The following is a 20,413-nucleotide window of genomic DNA, read 5'->3' as shown; positions in this document are numbered from 1 at the left end:
TAAATTATGTATAATAATCATAAAGTTAACTGTTTTGAAGATAAAACATACACACAAACATGACCTAACTATGCACAATACACACACTGCCACATGATACATCTTCTTTCCTCTTCACGAAAGACAAATGTTCTGATGATAATGACCTTACCCACTATTTGCACCTAATCATCATTGAAAATTTGACACTATAACTCACTGTCCAATATATTGTACATTGTATGGTGCAGTTGTATCCAATGTGATGAGAACATGTATTATGAACACTACATTGTATGCAACTGGTGTTTTAGATGAAGTGTACTTGGGAACCTTATGTTTACTATAGAGCCAAATGCATAGTAAAACAGTGAATAAAAAACACAAAACAACTCATCATTTCAAGTTGATCCATTTTTATTGCATATCTTGAAACATATCATGTCAGGTGTTCAGTTTTCACTCGTCTGAGAAATATATCTAAAATGAAAAAAAAAAAGAAGGAAAGTGTTGCATCACAGTACAATTTCATCTCAAACATTCATCAGTAGCATGGAGACGGTGTACATCAACTTTGGAGGCAGGACAAACAGGTGACAAGAGCAGCATTTGGTAATGAAGGGATCTGAATATTTCAGTAAAACTGAAGCACAAATATCAAATAAATAAAAATGATGTGTAGTCATTTATCACACTGCACTTCTCTCGGGCCTACTGGGCATATGAAACATTCACTATGCCATTCAGAGGAAGTCTACCATGCAGTCTTCAATGTGCAACAAGACAAGGGAGGCTAGGGACAAAATCAATAACATTTGAGTGAAAAAAAAAGTATAAATACCATGGACTTTTCTCAAATAATATAAAACAATGTTTTGTTTTCTTAATTTGGTGTTGATATATCTAGCAATGGTGTTTTGTACCTCTTAATAATAATAATAACAATAATAATAATAACAATAATAATATTGTAATAATGACAATAATAATAATAATAACAATAACAATAATAAAGACTGAAAGCTAAACCCTGGTAACAGTGACTTGAGGTAACAGTCTATGATATTGACAGACAAGAGTTTACTGGCAGTCTTTTACTATACAGGACTGAAAGATTTTAATCAAAACATAAATAAATGGTAATGTACTGTATTTGGATCAATGACTACAGTTTCAGTTTCTTCGCATTCACTCCCCTTGCTGAAAATCGTGCTAGAACTGATGACCTTTTAGCTTCCAAATTCATTCATAAACACAGGAAAAAAAAAAGGAAAAATTTAGACTCATTCTCTGCGAGCAGAAGCACTGTGTTTTAACATTGCTTTACATACATCAGAGGGAAGTGGTGTGCTTAACTGCTATCAAACATGTGTGGATGATTACATTGATTGCACCAGGCAATCAGTAGCAGCATTCATTGTGATTACTATTGACAAAAAAAAAAGAAGAGATCCTTAAATTTGATACAGATAGGTACAACATATCATACTACTATCTAAACAATTAGATGGAACAGCATAAAATAACACATTTTTCCTTACTCTGTTTAACGACTTTTTTTCAACTTACAGGAGTAAAGAAACTGGATGAGGACATCACTTTTTGAGCCTCCATTTGTTTGCACATGGTCAAGAAAAGCAGCACACCATTTTCACAATACGACCTTGTGTACCTTAAGTAAAATACTTCATGCTTCATACTCTGTCTTGGTGTCAACTGGCATATGAAACAACTCCAGTAACACAGCTAATTAGAAGCAGGTTACATACATTGTATTAACTTTGATCTCTGGGTATTTGCCTGAAAAGAAGCTTAAAACATGAGCCTCTTCCTACACTGGTCCTATTGTTTGGTGTACTCAGATGACTCTAGAATAACCCTGTGTATTTCTCGGCACTCTTGTCTTATCAGCCATTGCACCGATCAACAATGTGCAGCACTGAATACAAAAACAATAGTAATCAGGCAATCAGAATGAATACAGGTACACATGCAATGTAAAGTAATGAAATGGCTGAATATCTTGCACCCATTCACCATTTACCTGAACGTTTTTGACAGTAAAATTAAAGAAAAACAAAATCATGATTGCTTTTAGAGGGAGCACCATACAAACGATAGCAATGTACATGATATTAATGTGCACAGGATTTCAGGTGGAAAATGGTTAAGTTTTCTTTTTCCATAACAAGTGCATGCCCAGTACACAATTACTATGGGAAGATACATGGAAGTTTCCGTTGACAAAATGGGTAAGGTACAAAATATTGCAATAGACACAAAAGTTCTGGAAAAACCAAACTTTGACAAAAGAAAAAAATAAACTGTATCAGTCTGTAGTTGAGCCAACTCAAGTTAAGATCCTTCCTTTATTGAAAGACTGCTATTCCGTCTGTACAGCTTGGTCTTCACAAGTTTATAACATGATTTCAGCACAGTTTGTTCCCCAGAGTTCCTCAGCACTGATTGCATTTTAGACAAAAACCACTTTGGCGAGTCCCTTCCGAGAATGACAGTGATCTCAAAAGTCGTTACTGTGTCTGGATCGACAGCGACACGTCCAAAGCGTTTGCACATGTTCCCATCCTCGTACACAATGTCCAATGAGCATCCGCGAACGCCACACGGCTCCTCGCGTGCCATGATGAGAACGTCTCTAGCAACGTGGTCAGGCAGGTTGCTTGGGATTAGGAGTTTGCCGCTGAATTCCCGTGAATCTTTGGCTTTCCTCAGTGTGTTGAGCACCAGATGTGACACAAACTGAGCCATCTTTGTATCGTTGTCTCCATCTTCGTAATTGCCACACTGATCCACAGCATTGTCATCTATAAGAAAAAGAAAGTTGGAAATGATTAATTCACAAACAATATTCTTACTAATTCAGAATCATAACATTCACAAAGTTGAGCAGCAATCAAAGAAGAGATGGGAAAAATACAATGTTCATATCCTCAAGGTGACTTACAGATAGAGTGGTCAAGTGTGATACTACACATTGAAGGACAAAGCAGCCACAGTGTGCTGAAGGACAAAGTAGCCACAGTGTGCTGAAGGACAAAGCCGGGGACAAGGGATGGTCAGTCATCCATGTAGTCCAGTGAGGGGTAGGCATGAATGACACCTTGGCAAAAGCCTAATGGCTGGACTGACATTTATTTTCCTCAGACCTCAGAGGACAACGAGGATCACTTTGTTACTTTTCTTAGAAGGTTGCTGAAAGAGAGGATTACACAGAACACAGCATGCCGGTTGGTAGGCCTATATAAAGAATCGAGGAAGAGGATAGACAAAGCATTACAACTTTGCTTAAGGTTCTTAAATAGTCCTTAATAAATTCTTGCCAAGACCTGCCCAGCAACTCATCTCAAGTGCCCATGGAGGTTTCATGTGGTTGCCAATAACAATAACTGAGTGAATTACAAGTGCAATAGTGCCGTGAATCTACAAGTACAGTACTTAAATGGCTAAATACACTACATGGCACAAATAAAGCACCCTTTTATACACAACGCAGAGGGTCAATGAAAAATATAGAATTCCCTTATTGTGCCAAATATCAAACTTGATGTACCAGAATAACTTTTCTCAACTTCCCTGCTGTCTCTATACAAAATGCAAGAAATGTGCACAACCCTGTATTCTGAGCTCATTGCCTCAAGTGCATGCTCATGAGACTGAGATCACTTGAACAGCTGTGAGAGCCCCTACCCTGGATGCCGTCCCAATCGACAGGGGTCAGGGAGAGAACTCACATATGGAGAGCGCACCCTTCATGAATATGTATAAACCACTCCTACGTGTCGGCCAATCGTGTCGACCTAGTAACAATACTGCACCACCTGCCATTGGTTGGGCTTCTCGTCCCAATCAGTTATTCATGCTTACTGAGAGATAGAAAGAAAGTACGAGAAAGTGGGAGAGAGAGAGAGCGTGTGTGTGTGTGTGTGTGTGTGTATGTTGTATGAGAGATGAGGAGAGAGAGAGAGGGGGGGGGGGGGAGAGAAGCCCAGGGGAAGGGGACAGCTGAGTTCGGCTGAGGAAGGGGACGTAAGAAAGCAAAGCCTGAAAATAGCGAAAAACCACAAACTCTGCACGTTTCCCGTTTCATAAGATCCTGTACAAGAAGTAATATTCTTGGCAAGGAGTAGTAAATACTGAAGTATTCAGTGACGACAGCAAACGAACATCATGGCTCAAAGAAGATTCTAGTCTTCAGCATCAAAATGTATGACACAATCATTAGCATGTTCTCTCAGCTCTCTGTCCATACAAATGTAGATGTTTCAATTTCAGCTGTAAAATTATACACTGTAAATAAATAGTAATATGCATGGAACTACATATGCACGTATCAAACCATTGTTGACAGCCACTTTTTTTAACACACACCCCCCCCCCCCCCCCCCCCGGTCCAACAGACAGGTATGAAAGCTGGTGATTCTGGAATATAGCATGGTACAATCCCACAATATGTTAAGAGTACACAAAACTTGGTCTGTATTGTTGCATTCCGTTTCATTTCATTTTTTAAACATCAAGACAAAATGTAAAAATATGAAAAAGAGGGTACAAGCCCATACTCTCCATCCTACTGATGTTGCAATGTATAGAATGACGAATCCTGTTGTGTTCTCAGCCGTACCTAATGACAATAGAAAAATCCCAAAAGGGTAACAACTAGAGCCCCTGGGTGTTTGTGAAGACTACGGGTGGATGAGCAGAACACAAGAGAAGGGTGGGCATGGATCCACGGGGGCAAACAGCTATGGTACATGCACTCAAAATCGGCCATGCACGTGACAACTCACGCATTGCGCCTGTACAGTATTCTGAGCCCCACTCAATATGACTCATTTTGACCAAGAATGCACAGAGAACAAGGGTAGTTTCATTCTTATCTTCTTTATTGTACAACTGAAACTGCACAATTCCCTACAACTCTGCCATTTCAAACGCAACCTCAGCATCCACAATTGTGCACTACGAAGTAACAGCAGGAACATGAAATAAAAACTGGACATAATTTGGTAAAAGACTAGGCTCAGAATCCTCGAAAAGAATCAAATACGAAATGGCATAGACACAATCCATGGCACTTCGATTCCCTCAAATATTTGATCATATTATCTTAGAACTAGTTGGGGCATATAGGCATGATTGGCAATTCCTAACGGGTTAATGGGCCGGGCCTTTGTGTTGATGCCATGACGGTCTAAAAATTTAGTACTGCGCAATTAAAATGAGCATACAAAGAGTTTGTTAGCAAAAACCGATAAGTCCATATTTGCCAAATGAGATATCTGCGATTGAAGGTCAAGAAAAATAAAAAGAATAAGAAAATTTTTGCTTCTTTTGACCATAACTTCAAAAATGTACCTTTATATGTAGTGACCAATACATCATTAAAAGGTATTATTTTGTACTTTATGACAGAGACCGTAATTAAAAAATCTTCAAAAATGGACTTTATATCGGTTTTTGCAAAAAGACTCTTCATACCTACAAGTAGTCACAATTGATGATTAGCCCTTCAGTTGTAAAGCTTACATTTAAAAGCATTTTTACATCAGTAAATAGATGTAGCATCTATACAAATAAATGAATGAGTAATATGAAATCATAAATAGAATAGATTCCTCTGAAAAAAATGGCCAGTTACCTAGATTTGAACCAGTCAAAACTGGCTGGATATATATGTAAGGAGGGCAGATTTAATGAAATACTGATCATACAAACAGTGTTTGGTCTTGTTCTGAGATCATGTTCGTTGTATTTTGAAGGAACGGGAATTCCTAGTGATGACTTTGCTTTGGTAGAAATGCGAACAATGATGACCAGGAAAACACAGAATACTAATAATTTACCAACATATTTACATCTGGTAGTTCTCAGGGCAAAGACAGTAAAAATGGCATTACACCAAGCTTAAATGTATACTGTAGCAGACGACCACATTAACCTTATACAGGTAAGCATGTTAAACTGTCCACATGTGGGCAGAGTTCACCAAGTTCTATGTGTGGTATTGTGCAATAATTTGAGGCATATTACGCAGATGACCAGCTGATCACGAAGGAGTGACTCATTTAGTGGTTGAAGTACAACACATGGGTGCACGGCGCACGGATGGTAAGGAAAAAGACGAAGTGCACACGTGTGTACTTGCAATGTACGTACTGTGGCTGTACTGTGTGAATTACCACTTGGCACTGTACGTTGGCCAAGATTTGTGTGATAAATACAACAGTTTGAATAATAAAAAATCTTACCAAGTAAGTTGATGTTGTTACGAACACTTTCGATGATGTTCACAGATCTGCGGAACCTCGGGTATTCTTGCAGGTCTAACATTTTGTCGAAGTTTTCACTTAGGCCTAGAGGAGTATTATCCAAAGACAGAAGACGAGGCATGAATCTTCCCTCCGTAGTCTGTAGAGCTGGCGGGAGTTCACGTACAGTAGTCAGTCAAAAAGTTCTTTTTGGCGTAACGCTTGGACTCCGTTTACGATCCAAATGAATATTGAAGTTCTGTGAAGTTTGATCTTCTGACTGTCAGAAACTACAAATTCATATACTCAGCTCAGTACAGTTCGTGAGACAAGCAGACTTTGGCCACCATTCGTATTCCTCCCTCCACGACGACCGACCCGTTCGCGTTCGACTGCAAGCAGCAGACAGTCCACTGTTGAATGGAAAGCTACGTGCGCGTGCAGCTAGCATGCAGCAAAGCTCGCTGTGGTGTACAGACAGCTGATTGTCCAAGCACCTCATACAGCTGCACAGCTGATCCGAGTAGCCTATTTATGCATGCAGGACGAGCAGTCTGATTTGCATATTCCTTATTTGGGAGAAACACTGTTGGCAAGGTCATAACCAGCCAATCACAAGAGGAGTCAGCAGGATTCGCGAAAAACAAGTGAGCTCGGCTACGTGCAGTTCGTCGAGGTTTCGGTGTACCTGTAACAAAAGGGGCAAAAAAGCTTTGTGAACGAACATTCGCGTGCGCCATCGGTCGAGTTCTGAAATTTCTTGAGTTGCAGAAGTCTAGGTACTTGTCTTCATTCATTTATATTCTGATGCATTTGAAAAGACATGGGGCAATTGCATTAAAAAGTGAGAACAATATTATTCATCTCGTAATGATCGAAAATGAAAGACATTGTTTTCAGTTGGAAAAGTGTCCTCTTCCTTCTCTTCTCCACCTTTCCTCTTTATTGTACAAAATCAAGCCAATCTATATATTTGCGCGTAATTGTGATCTTGGTTATCTATGCGTATTTATTTTTGCAACAGTACTTTGGTACGTTTTGACTGAAAGTTTGATACGTAAGATTTTTCGATAGATCACAGAATGCTATCGGACATGAACAATTGGCATGTATTGGACCATGCGATGTGTGTAATCTATTAAATATACCGTACAAAAAGACTTATTCAAAAAAAAAAAAAGAAAGCTTCCTTATCTATGGGGCTACTGCAGCTTCCTAATATTACCGGCATCATCATTATCATCATCATTTCGCTGTATTTTTTTTTTCACGAAGAAATGTTAGTATATGCTGACATCATTTTCCTTTTCACTTCATTTTGATTAGCATGTTTACATTGACACCTAGACATCTGAGTGCATGGGATATTTGCTTTGTTTTAATGACGGCAAGAAGGACTCATTTTACGACAAGAAATACAAACGACAAAGCATTAAAGTGCTTCTTTAATAATAGGTGTCTTTGATTTGATTTGATTTGATTTATTTCTGCATTTTCACAAAGTGAATATAACGTTACAAACGATTTTCCAGAATTAATCATACAGTCCCATACTGTATGATTAATCATTAAGTCCCAGTCCTATATGATTAATCATACAGTCCCAGTCCTATATGTGATATACGCTGGCTGCGTATATCACATGTAGGAATTGCAATTGTTCATGTTTTCCATTTTTCGAATCTTTCCCCGTGTCTAGGGAAGCCGGAATGTTTAAACCCTAACATTATGTCTTATTCACAATATCACTCCCATGTCAAAATTGCTATTAGAGCAACTGCTATAGTGTGCAGCATGTGGTTACTTGTTCTCATTTTATCACACACATACATATAATATATATGTGAGAAGAATCTTCTCTACCCCCGAATATTAATAGTCATTCTCTTTTGTTTATCCTTACCGTCTGGTCTTTAATTTGTCTCGTGCTCCTCATCCTGTACCCCACACTAGGCTTTTGTTGGGACCTACACTCAACAAGCTTTGCTTTTTAGTAGGTTCCATCGTATTTCTCTTTGCATCCTTTAATTTGATTGAAAATGACACATCGACCGCTATGTATTATGTTTGTATTCCTATTTCTTTATGTATGTATCCAAGCTGGACATTTTGTATTATCATATTTTGTTTTATCACGTATTCTTTATCGAGAAATACGAAATAAATTGAAATTGAAATCAAAGATTAAACATAATATGTGTAATCATGTATCAATCATGCAGGCATGCATGAACAATAATCGTTCATTATTCAGTCAAATTATCAGGAACAAAACGCAGGAGACCACCATCTTAAGCAGAAAGCTATATATATATATATATATATATATATATATATATATATATATATATATACATATATATATATATATATATATATATATATATATATATATATATATATATATATATATATATATATATCAACAACAGGACGGGGACCAATCCATTGAAGGAGCGAGCAAAGGAACTATTGGCGGGCCTTGCACCCCTTCGGTAGTTCGGTAGTACACGGAGCTCCGTGGGTGTATAGAGAAGGCAATATTCGTACTGATATTTGATCGGGTTTTTTTTTTTCCCAAAACGTTACACATCTCTCATCACCAGAGGCAATATTGCTGACGAATTTCAGCATTATGATGAAATAATAATTCAAAGAAAAACAACGCAGTTGCAACGTCGAGCGTACGTATGTAAATCTTGGTGGATCTTCAGTCAGGTAGCCACAATCATATACTCACAGAAAATATTTCATATGTGAAAAATTAAGCAAAGAAATGAAATCCCATTTTCTTTTCTCAAATTTTCACTTATGAATTTTACACTTCTGGTCAGTTTCCCTTTGTTTGCATTTATTTGAAAATATTTCAAGAACTAAGCAAAACTTCTGGTTTGTCGAGCGCTTGTACTTGTATCGGTCATGACGCGGGCAAAAAGTGATGACCACATTTATAGAAGAATTTCGCTAGCAACAGTTTATTGTTCACGACCAGTGTCCAGTGGCCTCAAAAGCGATAACAGTTTTCTTCCGACTACCGTTAGCGATTTGAGGAAATTGTGGCACGCCATACAGGTGTCCAGGGCTGCAGGTGAAGGTGAAGGATTCCTGTTTGTCAAATCTTACTCTCCATTCTTTGCTCTAAACAGCAAAGTCACTGGACGGCGACTTTCCGCTGCAAACTCTCGATATCCCCCATTTTCATTCCATGATTATTGTCAGATTGGTTATCACTTTGTCATTATTTGATTAATATGGGCCTAAAATATCTACATTTGATACGTTAGGCACTCACCATCAATTGGAGTGCCGTCCTATATTTTGCTGGACTTAATGGAAGAGAGACTGCATTGATCATTGATCGATAGCTTATCGAGTTATTTAGCCATGGTTGCCTAAGCAACGAATCTCATCAGGATGATCAGAAAGCCGAATTAATCAGAGACTGGATGATTAGAAATGACATTGGGAGCTACAACAAGCTCCCTAAATTCAACATAGCAATAGACGAGAATGTCATTAAAAGAGGCATACCTCCTTGTTTCATTCAATGCGGTGGAGCACAGCATGGATTATTGGATTCTTAACAGAAAAAGAACACATTTGAAATAAACAAAGAATACTTTGCTGTAAATGCCATTCATTTTTACTATTGAATACTGAATGAGAAAAAAAAAGAAATTGCAAAAAAAAAACAAAAAAAAAACCGTTACGTCTTAAATGGCGTCATATCTAAAAACAAAAACATTAATAGCTAAAGGTATCAGGCTATTTGTGATTAGTAATACCTGAGAAAGATGCTTTCGTTACAGCTTCACGTGTATTCATGAATGAAACATGCACGCCGCTCAAAGGCATAATTTACCATTTGCAGATGAAACAAAAACCCAACATTAGTGCTTAAAAATATATCTAAAATGTGAGTTAGGGATAGAAACAACCACTGTAAGAATTTGAATCTGTATAATCGATGTTAAGTATTGTTAAGTACACAAAATGTGAACAATAGTTATAATAAGAATGCTTCCAGACTAAACCGTATACAGTTATGGTTTATTGAGAAGAATGCTGATATCTCCTCATGTTTTAGGCTTTATTGCAAAAATTTTATACGGTAGGATGTTTTGTGATACAACAGACCTACACATATGCATTAAATGTGATATCTTGAAAATTTTTGAAATCACTGCTCCCAAAGGTAAACATGATCTTTAATCTTTACATTGAATTGAATTGAATTGAATTGAATTGAGTATTCTTCATTTTAATGACATACTTGCAGCATTGTTTGTTCAATATCATGTACTCTGGGTTAGTTTCAAGCCAATTGTGCATTGTTGCATGTGCACCAAGAAACTGAGAATATTGTGCAAAACGAACTCGGCTGTGACTGTTAGTGCATTACTTGTTGATAAAAAAATAGCGAAGGAGCGAACGCAATGTCGGAGTTCATAATGCTCTTTTTGAAAGAAAGGATACTAATAGATGGATACATTTGTTTTGTTCCGCAAAAGAGATCATCTCACTGTGACTAAAAACAATGATAGTATATGGTTTATTATAATCGTGTCCCATCAGAGTTTGAATCGTATTGATATATTCATACATCATCCAACATTCCCATATTAATGAGGGCTTCCGCCATAATATTCATATATCGAATAAGACTATAGAGTTCGTTTTGAGCTGCAAAATTTTATCCCATACAAGGGAGTGCAAATCCAAATGACATTGATTGCAGTGCAAGGAGGCGTATAACGAAAACCCCCAAGTTGTTGACGATTTCACAATACAAACATCAACAGCGACAACAAAAGAGCCGAGCTGTTCCTCGCACTATTATACATTCTTCTTCAGGTGTGAAAGAATATATCACCTGTCGAACCTCTGGCTGTCTAACATTCCAATGTTTTTGTTGTTCTTTTGAGCTTAGATTAAAGATGTTGGATTGTTTTCAAATCGCACTTGTTTGTAATACCTGTAGATACCTTGGAAGTCACAACATGCCTACGATAATACGATGCCATTGTTTTAGAAAATACGTTTTCCATGGAGCGTAAACAACCGCACGAGCAAGGTGTGAAAGCCAGCCAGTGGGTTGGGTTTTCGGAAAACATCACATCCATAGTCAGCTTTTCATACAACAGGTGTTCTTGGTATCGTGCAAATTTTTCATATCGTCTTGAAAACCTGGCAAAACTGGTCTCGACCATACAACAATTTTTACCTCAAACAGCTGTTCAACTTGCCCCCTGTCCTGTTACTTTAAAATGCAGATTGTCTGATTGACTTATGATATTATGCTCAATTTCAATATTTTCCCATCAGGAAATATATTAGTTTTTACCAATTATTGTGGAGGTTTTTAGTTTTCATGAAGTGATCATGGCTGCTATGTGGTTATAGTTTCAACAGATAAGTAGATGATTTCATTTTCTATTTTGTGCACCTATTTCGTTCCGAGACCGTTTGATCCATATATTTTATTTTCTGTCCCTTAATTTAGTCTCATTTAGGTGAGGAGTGAGAGTTACATGAACCACCCCATACGTTCCACGGTCCCGGAGATGCAGTGTGTATGTGCGGTTGTATGTTTCACGTGTGCACCAAGAAAAAAAAAACCAAACAAACAAAACACGCACACATACACACACACACACACACACACACACACACACACACACACACACACACACACACACACACACACACACACACACACACACATACACACAGGGATGTGGGAGAGAAGCATCTTTTTTTGGTACGAATGTGTGCCTCGATGTCGATGTCGAGGGAGATTCACCTCCCTGCTATAACCCGAGTTGCTACATGTTTTTCACGAGAATACAGCATTGTCCACCGTCTGCAGTAACAACAACATAACAAGAAAATGATATCCATAATTTTTGTTGTTGTTGTTGTTGTTGTTGAGGTCAATTATCTTCCAGACTTGACACTGCCCTCGCCTTTTGGACTTCGTTAATTCATCCCACGTAAAGCACAGCGTCGACAAACACGCCTACACGTATGTAGCAGAGAGTGACCTGCTAAAAGAAACCGACAAGGCTTTTCACTCAAGAGGGCAAGGCTATCGTCCACACAGCAGGCCGAAGAACAATAGATATTAGATAAGTAACTTCGTGTATGCATTATGTGCAAATGTGTGTGCTTGTGTGAGCATCGTACTTGTGGACGTCTGTCAGTTACTTGAAGAAAAAAACAACAACTAAATTGAACTTGTGACCACATTGACATTTGCAATATTTCATAATATTCCAATAAAAGTTCATATTAACTTGATTAAACGACGTTTGTTATAGTAATACCAATGTATCTGCATTTCATCGTGATATTTTTTTTTCACACTCATTTTTACAACTTTTACAAAAATCCGAAGACATCCGGTTATTTTCCTGAATTGTCCAATTCAAATACTAGTAGGCCTACTCAGTATTGTGTTCATTAGTAGGCCATGCACTATTCCTGTCTCGGTCAAAGCAATCGCAAAATAGTATTTATCACGTTGATCAACATTATAATTCTACCGCTATTCTACCAAATACCGAAGAGAAAAATTAATGTCTGAATCCATCTGATGCAACATTGCCAAGATTTCATCATTTGCCCATATTGATATTGCATTTCACCCACATTTTCCACATTGGTTTGTGGGTCCACGTGTGAAAGCAACCTCCTGATTAGGAGGTCGTAGGTTCGAATTCTGTTCCAGTATGGATGCTCCATGATTTCTTTTGTCTCTATACAATGTACTATACTAAAAAACTGCTCAATTCAATGCTTATCTATATCGGTGTAGGGCAATTTGTCAACCAGTTGCAATGAATAACATTTTGTTTTTAACTTTCATAATTTGCAGAAAAATTGAATTTTCGTATCTTTTTAATGATCAATGGAAAATTGTGAGGTGATGACATCATCATTTTGAATATTCACATCAACTGTACAAGAACTGTTCTGCAGAAATTAGTAAAACTGTACAGATTCATAAATTCCCTAATTTCTAAGAAATTTTCATCAAAATTTCACCGTTATCTCAGACGAATTTACTCTTTCTTATATGACTAACATATACCTGGCCTTAAATTCCCCCTTTAAGGTTGAATAACGTTATTTTGTGACAACGAAATAACATTGTACATTTCAAGAGCATATCACTATACCGATCTGCCACGGTCATGAATTATGACGATCAATGTTGGAAGCGCTGAACTCGTACTCAGTATTTGTTTATCAAACCTCCTTCTATAGGATGCACTTGCGAATTTGGAGTTCATCAACCTAAGTTGGCGATTCGTGGAACCATAATAATATGCATATCTCCATTCCACGTAATAAGTACGATCTTTCTACATGTTCTACGAACACCATTTTCATAGCAATTCCGAGAAAGAGAGAGAAGAAGGAAGAGACGAAGAGGGAGAGGGAGAGAGGGAGAGAGAGAAAAAAAAGAGAGGGATAAGTAAATTTGCCCAGCTCAAGCAGCGGCAGCTAGAAACTAGTAACGAGGGGCTCAGTTTCCTAGAAATTTTCCCCGAGACTGCGTGTGTGTGTGTGTGTGTGCGGGCGCGCGCGTGCGCGCACAGCCGACAGCATAATATAAGACTCATAAATACACCAATCATGAGCCGTGAAAACCAGGGAGGTGAGAGGAAACACATATCTTCTTGAGCTCAAAGGTCTCAATCACACTGGAACATAGATTTATTGTGGAATTGTTTATCATAATCATTTTGAGGTTATAAATCAGCTGAACATGATGAACAGGGATGTTATTTAGCGCCTTTTCATCACGAGTTACAAGCGCTGAAACAATCACACATGTACAAACATAACATAAACATAGCAATAATATAAATAGAAATACATCTACATGCAGAGTTTAAACCAATGAAAAAAATAAAAACGACACTTTGCCGGGAGACAATTCCAGAGTTCAGGAGCACAGGCATAGAATGAATTTAACGATCACCAAAAGTTTTGTTCCGAGGGACTTAAAGAAGCGTTTTAACGAGAAGCGAGTGTTATGAAAAGGGCGTAAAGAATTAAAGTTCAGAAATAGTATGAAACAAGCTGTCTCCCATCTGGCTTGTTCATAATAATCAAAATAACATATATACAAAAAAGTCCCTTAAACTCTATCTATAGACAGCATAAATTTCAAAATCAACATTTGTAATATTTTAATGAAACGGTCATTTTGATAACATGTAAACTAAATGAGGTAAGCATGTCAACTGCCCTCACAATTCTCATTTTGGCCCACATGAAAACCTTCATCAAATCTCTACTGATGAACTGAAAACGGAGAAGTCGTATCCGTTGCATCGAATCATCGAGGAGCGGTATCAACAGATGACTTTAAAGGGTGAGGGGAATGTAGGTGTGGATTTATTGCACTATCAACCCCACTTGGGACTCAATTGGTTTATATGAAAAGATATTCCAAAGGCGGTATCTAATCTGATTTGCATTTGAAAAATGCGAAACTTAAAATTTCCATTTCCAAGTTACCTATATGCCCCATCAGTATGAAACTTCTACCATATTGTAATCGCCTTACATGCCACAATAATTAACCATGGACTCTAACTAATCTGGATTGTGTTTTCTTCATAAATGCCAGGATTTCGTTGAAGGGATTATATCGACAGGTAATCAACAAGAGGATAAGGGACGGGAGTAGCTTTAATCAATTACGTAATCACACTCAGTTTAACGGGCGATTTTGCCGACTTTAATAGGTTGTATACAATAAGCAGTACACAGGATAATCCCCTCTTTTAAACATGGTTTGATCATGGATTAGTGCGATGTGTTAGAGAATAATTATGGTCATGTTGTTATGATCACAATAACCACTGCAAATTGAAAAAATAACATCTCTGAAATACATGAACCACCACACTGTAACTATAGCCCTGCTATCTCTTATACTATCACCCGGCTACCTCACCGAGGAGACGTCACCGTGATTCGTGCGACTCGAAAGACCAAAAGAATGGCTCGCGCTATCACCAAAAAGGCGACTCCCGGGCCCCATTTCATAAAGAGCTGATATGGTATCAACTTTTGCTGGAATGGAATGGCAACTGCCATGGTAACAACAAGAATCCAGCCTCCTGATTGGCTGTTGCTATGGGAAGTTGCCATTCCAGCAAGAGTTGCTATCCTAACATCTTTTATGAAATGGGGCCCAGGACGACTTCTGAGACGTCTCCAAACAACGTGGCAACTTACTTGCCGAGAAATCGCGGGGACGTTGCCGCAACGTCCTCTAAGTCGCGGCAGCGTCTCTGCGACGTGTAAATATCGTCGTCGATAGGTCGTCATGGGTCTCCGCGGGGTCGCAAAGGCGTCGCGGAGACGTCTCCTAGACCAGCTTGAGATTGGAAAAAGTCTCCGGAAAAAAAGAAAAGAAATGGAACATGTTCGATTCTCTGGCGTCTTCCCGCAGACCATGCAGGCTATGTAAAATCTCCAGCCCACGAGACGTCGCGAAGACGTCGCTAAAACGTCTCCTCGACCAGCGAGACTCAAGTCGCCACCAGGTCGCAACCTAGTCTCCAATCCAATGAGATACCCCCTTTTAACGATGATATGCAAATCAGGGCTGCTCCCTGGACACTGCTAAACATTCTACGCATTTTAGTTTACATTACCCTACCTTGTCTAGAGATTTTATTCACTATGACACTTAATTTCAATTTTTCCTTCGACTGAAAAAAAAAGGTTATGATGGGTAATGAATTATTAATGTGAAATTTTCTATCTTCTGGTAAAGTACTTGTCAATATCGTGCGACAAAGCGCACACACCCACGCTACCGTTCTTATTGTCGAGATCCAGGAAAAATCAACAGCAGCAGTGAAGCGGTAGCAGGGCATAGTGAGTAGTGTGATATCAAAGTACAGTTCACTCCACGGACTACACGAAACGCACGTACACTCGTGCCTCATATTCTCGACTACAGACGTCTCACAGCTATATACTGCGATTCTTTCTCGCTTCTTTTCCACAATGGCTGTAATTTTGCTCTCCAATACCAGCAAAAGTGCTATCAGGACTATTTTCAGTGAAGATTTCCCCCACTCTGAGTCAAACGCACACTCTGCGTTTTGGAGAGTTTGTAAGCTCGGCGGCAAATTCGACTGCGATTGAGAATATGTCCCGTGAGGATCGCGTGCGCAACGTTGAAGAGACGAAGTCAAGTTTGCATGACGTGTGCAAAACTTATACAGAATAATCTCGTGTACTCACCCAATACACTCGCATTATTAGAACCATGTAGCTCCATGATTAGAACGGACCCCCCACAAGTCAGTTCCACCATGGAGCTACCAAAAAGAGTTTGGTAGCTCCATGGTTCCACTATGGAGGTGGAAGCCTTGAACCACCTTCTTCCACCAAGGAGCTCCTAACAGCTTGAAGCTCCTTGGCTGCACACAAAACGTTACTGATAACCGGTGAGCTCTAAAATCTACTGCTATATTTTGGGCAAGATGGTAATACTTCGCGTTTGACATTGGCTAAAAGAAGGATTCCGTAAATGGACCGAACCTGAATTCTATATATTACCCTATTGACACATGACATTAGGCAAGTGGAGTGGCCAATGTAGTCATATAGGATGCAATTCCACGTATATCAATGCCTGTAACGAATTGATTAAAAACAGATAAACACAATATCAGTTTTTATCGAAATCGCACTAATCATAAGAAAACAATAAAATGTGCCGAAGTTTTGAATGTTTTCACCAATAAATAGAGAGAACGCAACCATATGCAATCTACCACCATTCGTTATTGCAACTTTCTTGTTGCAATATACATCCGCTGACACACACACACACACACACACACACTCACACACACACACACACACACAACTAAAAAAGCATCGACATCCGCCAAGTAGCTCATTTCCACCCATTTCACTCTATATTCCTACATCCAGACAGTAATCTAGGTCAGCTGCCAAAATGTTCATCTGTTCCTTGTGTCATTATCAACTTTTCTGAAAATTTCAAAATTTCATTTTCATCCAAATCCGTTCACAACTTCTTGAGTTATTTTGCAAGCAGACGGCCAAACAGCCAAACAGCCAAACTAACGCTGCAAAAATATAACTTCCTTAATTTGGCGAAGTATTGATGAAAAATATTCGCAATGGACGAGGAAAGTTAGCGAAGGTTTGCCTAAAGAGCTCCCTTAATTGGTTTGCTGGATATAAGATTCTTCACTGTGTAATCACCACCGTCTAATTTGCTACCCATGTTACTTTTCGTGACAAATGATGTGAAGACTAAAACATTGTTATCATAGTACAACTAATTCGTAATTAGTATTGATTTTGATGAAACCGACACCATTCTTTTTGATTGATTTTACTCTATTATCAACAACAACTCTTTAATGGTGCAGCACTGCATATATGCCAGATATAGAAATAACGACACAAAATCGTAAATTACGACCGGAGCCTAGGCTTGCTTTCATCGAAAAAAAAAAGAACCAACCAAAAACATGCCGCCTAATAACAGCGGGTATTACTACTAAACCTTCAAAGAGGAAATCCACCCCAAAAGTGGACAAACTTCAAAAGAAAAGGAAAAATATTCCCTACAGAACGATACAAAAATGACAAGAATCGGATAAGAAATAAGGAAGATATGACATTTTGAAATTTCGCAATTTTGTTTCGGAAAACACTTTTTGACCAGTCGTTATGAATATTCAAATGAGCAAGTTGACGATGTCATGCTCTCACAATTTCTTATTTATTTCCTATACAGAAATGACAAAAATCTCATATTTCAGCTGTATAAATATAAAACTTGCCTTAAAACCACCCAAAATATAAAAGAACAGATGTAAACTCTGATATATCTTGGTATGGGAACATGCTTTGACTTGTATTAGCTACAAATAACAATTTTGCAGAATTTTATAAATGACAAATATGAAAAATTAGGAGGTATGACATCATCAACTCACTCATTTGAATATTCATAAGCACTGGTCAAGAAATATTTTCTGAAGAAATGTGAAATTTCAAAATGTCATATCTTCCTTCTTTCTTATCCAATTCTTGTCATTTTCTTTTTGTATCCTTCTGAGGGAAATATTTTTTCTATTTCTTTTGAAGTTTATTCATTTTGAGGTGGATTTCTCCTTTAAGTAAAAAAAAAAAGAGAGATTAAACTCTAACAGTGCCATAAATTATACGTTATCACGATATTGGCATTACGACTGTCTCTCCTACAATACAACCCCTACAAAGGGATTTTAAAAAAAAGACAATTCAAATGGAAACATGGGAAAGAAACCATGATGGTGTACATGAGTAAAGGCAATGTCGGAACAAACTTGGAGCTACAACATGATATCATTTTGAAGCTCCATGGTTGGAATGCCTCTCATGAGAATTACCGACAGCTGTGTTTGAGCAGTCGCTCTTTCACCCCACGTCCCTGGTTCTAGTGGCAAGACGAAAGTTCTAGACACGTGTGCAGTCACATTCTCGCTCACGTGAGTCCGGTAGGGCAGGGAGGTGGGTTGAGAGCGAAAATGTGCGCACCTTGACTTTTATGAAGACATGGACCAGGACGTGTCTAAAGGTTACTCCCGTTTCAAACTCCATTCCTGTATATTTGCCTTGTGCCAACGTATCATGCATATAAATAACTATGAGAGTTTAATGCATCATTTTGTACGACGAAGGAAAATTGATAGTTTGTGATCAATTCCGAGGCATTAAGCGAAAATGGAGATTTATGAAATTCATAGCGTGAAAACTATTTTGACTTAACCCTAATCCCACCGGGTTTTTTGAGGGACTTGAAACCACGGGGGGGGGGGGGGGGGCTTTTTGGCCCCCTTCAGATCTCGGTCGTGGATAGCGCGATCCTCGCGAAAATTGGCAGTAAGGTAGAGGCCAATGTAATCTACAAGATTGTAAAGTTAGATTTTTCAAATTTTAATTTATGTATTTTATATTAATTGATTTATGCTAATTTACACAAAAATATATATATTTTTTTGCCTATAAATCAAAAAATAAAACTTCAAGACTTCTAATTTTTGGTGAACATATTCTTTTCAATATCTTCAACAATAATATTGAAGCAAAAATTCGGCTTAATAATTATTTCTTATGTATTTTATTGTTTATTGAATTTCGTATGTATTTCTTTGTTTTTTACTTTTTGTTTTTGTTGTTTTTCGAGAATTCGAGACGTAAATCACGACGCATGTCACACGAGAACGAAACTTGAAATGAACATTAAAAGCAATAAAAAGAAATCAGTCTCTCGTGATACAAAGAGTAAAGTACAGAGGAAAGGAGAAAGTTAAGGCTATGACATTCTTCGAAGTATATGTCCAAAAACTGCCTTATTTGGGACAGAAAATATCCCCCCCCCCAAAAAAAAAAACAAAAACACTACTTTCTCCGAGATCACTAAATCAATGAAAATAATTACTATGTTAACGATATTTCACTTTAATAATACAGGGTAGGATGAACATGGAATATTTCAGGAAAACGCGGGTCTTTAGCAGCTGTTTAAGCAGTGACTACATGACATTCGTAATGATAATCATTTCTCGTCAAAACAGCGTGGAAATAAGAATATGGCGAGACGTTTTGATTATCATACTTAGTCCTCTAAACCCGTTGTTAGAACGGGCTGATTTTGCTACAACGGGCATTTCCAATGTTAAAGACACGCACTTGCTCGAGTATAAATTATAGTTGGGGCTCGTCCTCAACGGGTTAAAGAACTAATCCACTGGATTCTATGTGAGAGCAGGGAAGTGGGAGGTCCCATTCCCCTGGTGAGAGCATGCATGGAGCTACAAGGTGAAGGTCACGGTGACACGACGTAAATTTGCTCCTGCTGCAATTGCTCCGGTCTTATTTTCTGAAAGGATTTAGGGTTAGGGTTAGGGTTACGGCTGTGATAGGGTTTTACAGGTTTAATTTGATATGAAGATTAGGAATAGGGTTAAAGTTATGTTTGTTGGTATAATTTATGATGGGATTATCGTGCAGGTATTTCATGAGAGCAATTGTCGCAGGAGCAAATGTCACGGAACCGAGAGTCACACCAAAGCCATTCAAGGGAATCATTGGAGTGAGAT

At 38.2% G+C, this 20,413-nt stretch overlaps 1 protein-coding gene across 1 annotated transcript; it reads right to left on the bottom strand.

The window, feature by feature from the left end:
• Positions 1–378: 378 nt before the first annotated feature.
• Positions 379–6,705, bottom strand: LOC140228727 (DNA damage-inducible transcript 4-like protein). The gene is made up of 2 exons (XM_072309008.1): positions 6,249–6,705; positions 379–2,804 (listed from the first exon to the last, which is right to left on the bottom strand). The coding sequence occupies exons 1-2, from the start codon at positions 6,388–6,390 to the stop codon at positions 2,335–2,337; spliced, it is 612 nt and encodes a 203-aa protein (XP_072165109.1). The 5' UTR covers positions 6,391–6,705; the 3' UTR covers positions 379–2,334.
• Positions 6,706–20,413: the final 13,708 nt, after the last annotated feature.

Source organism: Diadema setosum, chromosome 5, assembly GCF_964275005.1.
Source record: "Diadema setosum chromosome 5, eeDiaSeto1, whole genome shotgun sequence".
Lineage (NCBI taxonomy): Eukaryota > Metazoa > Echinodermata > Echinoidea > Diadematoida > Diadematidae > Diadema > Diadema setosum.
The sequence above is the reverse complement of the archived record's forward strand: the minus strand, read 5'-3'. Positions and strand labels throughout refer to the sequence as shown.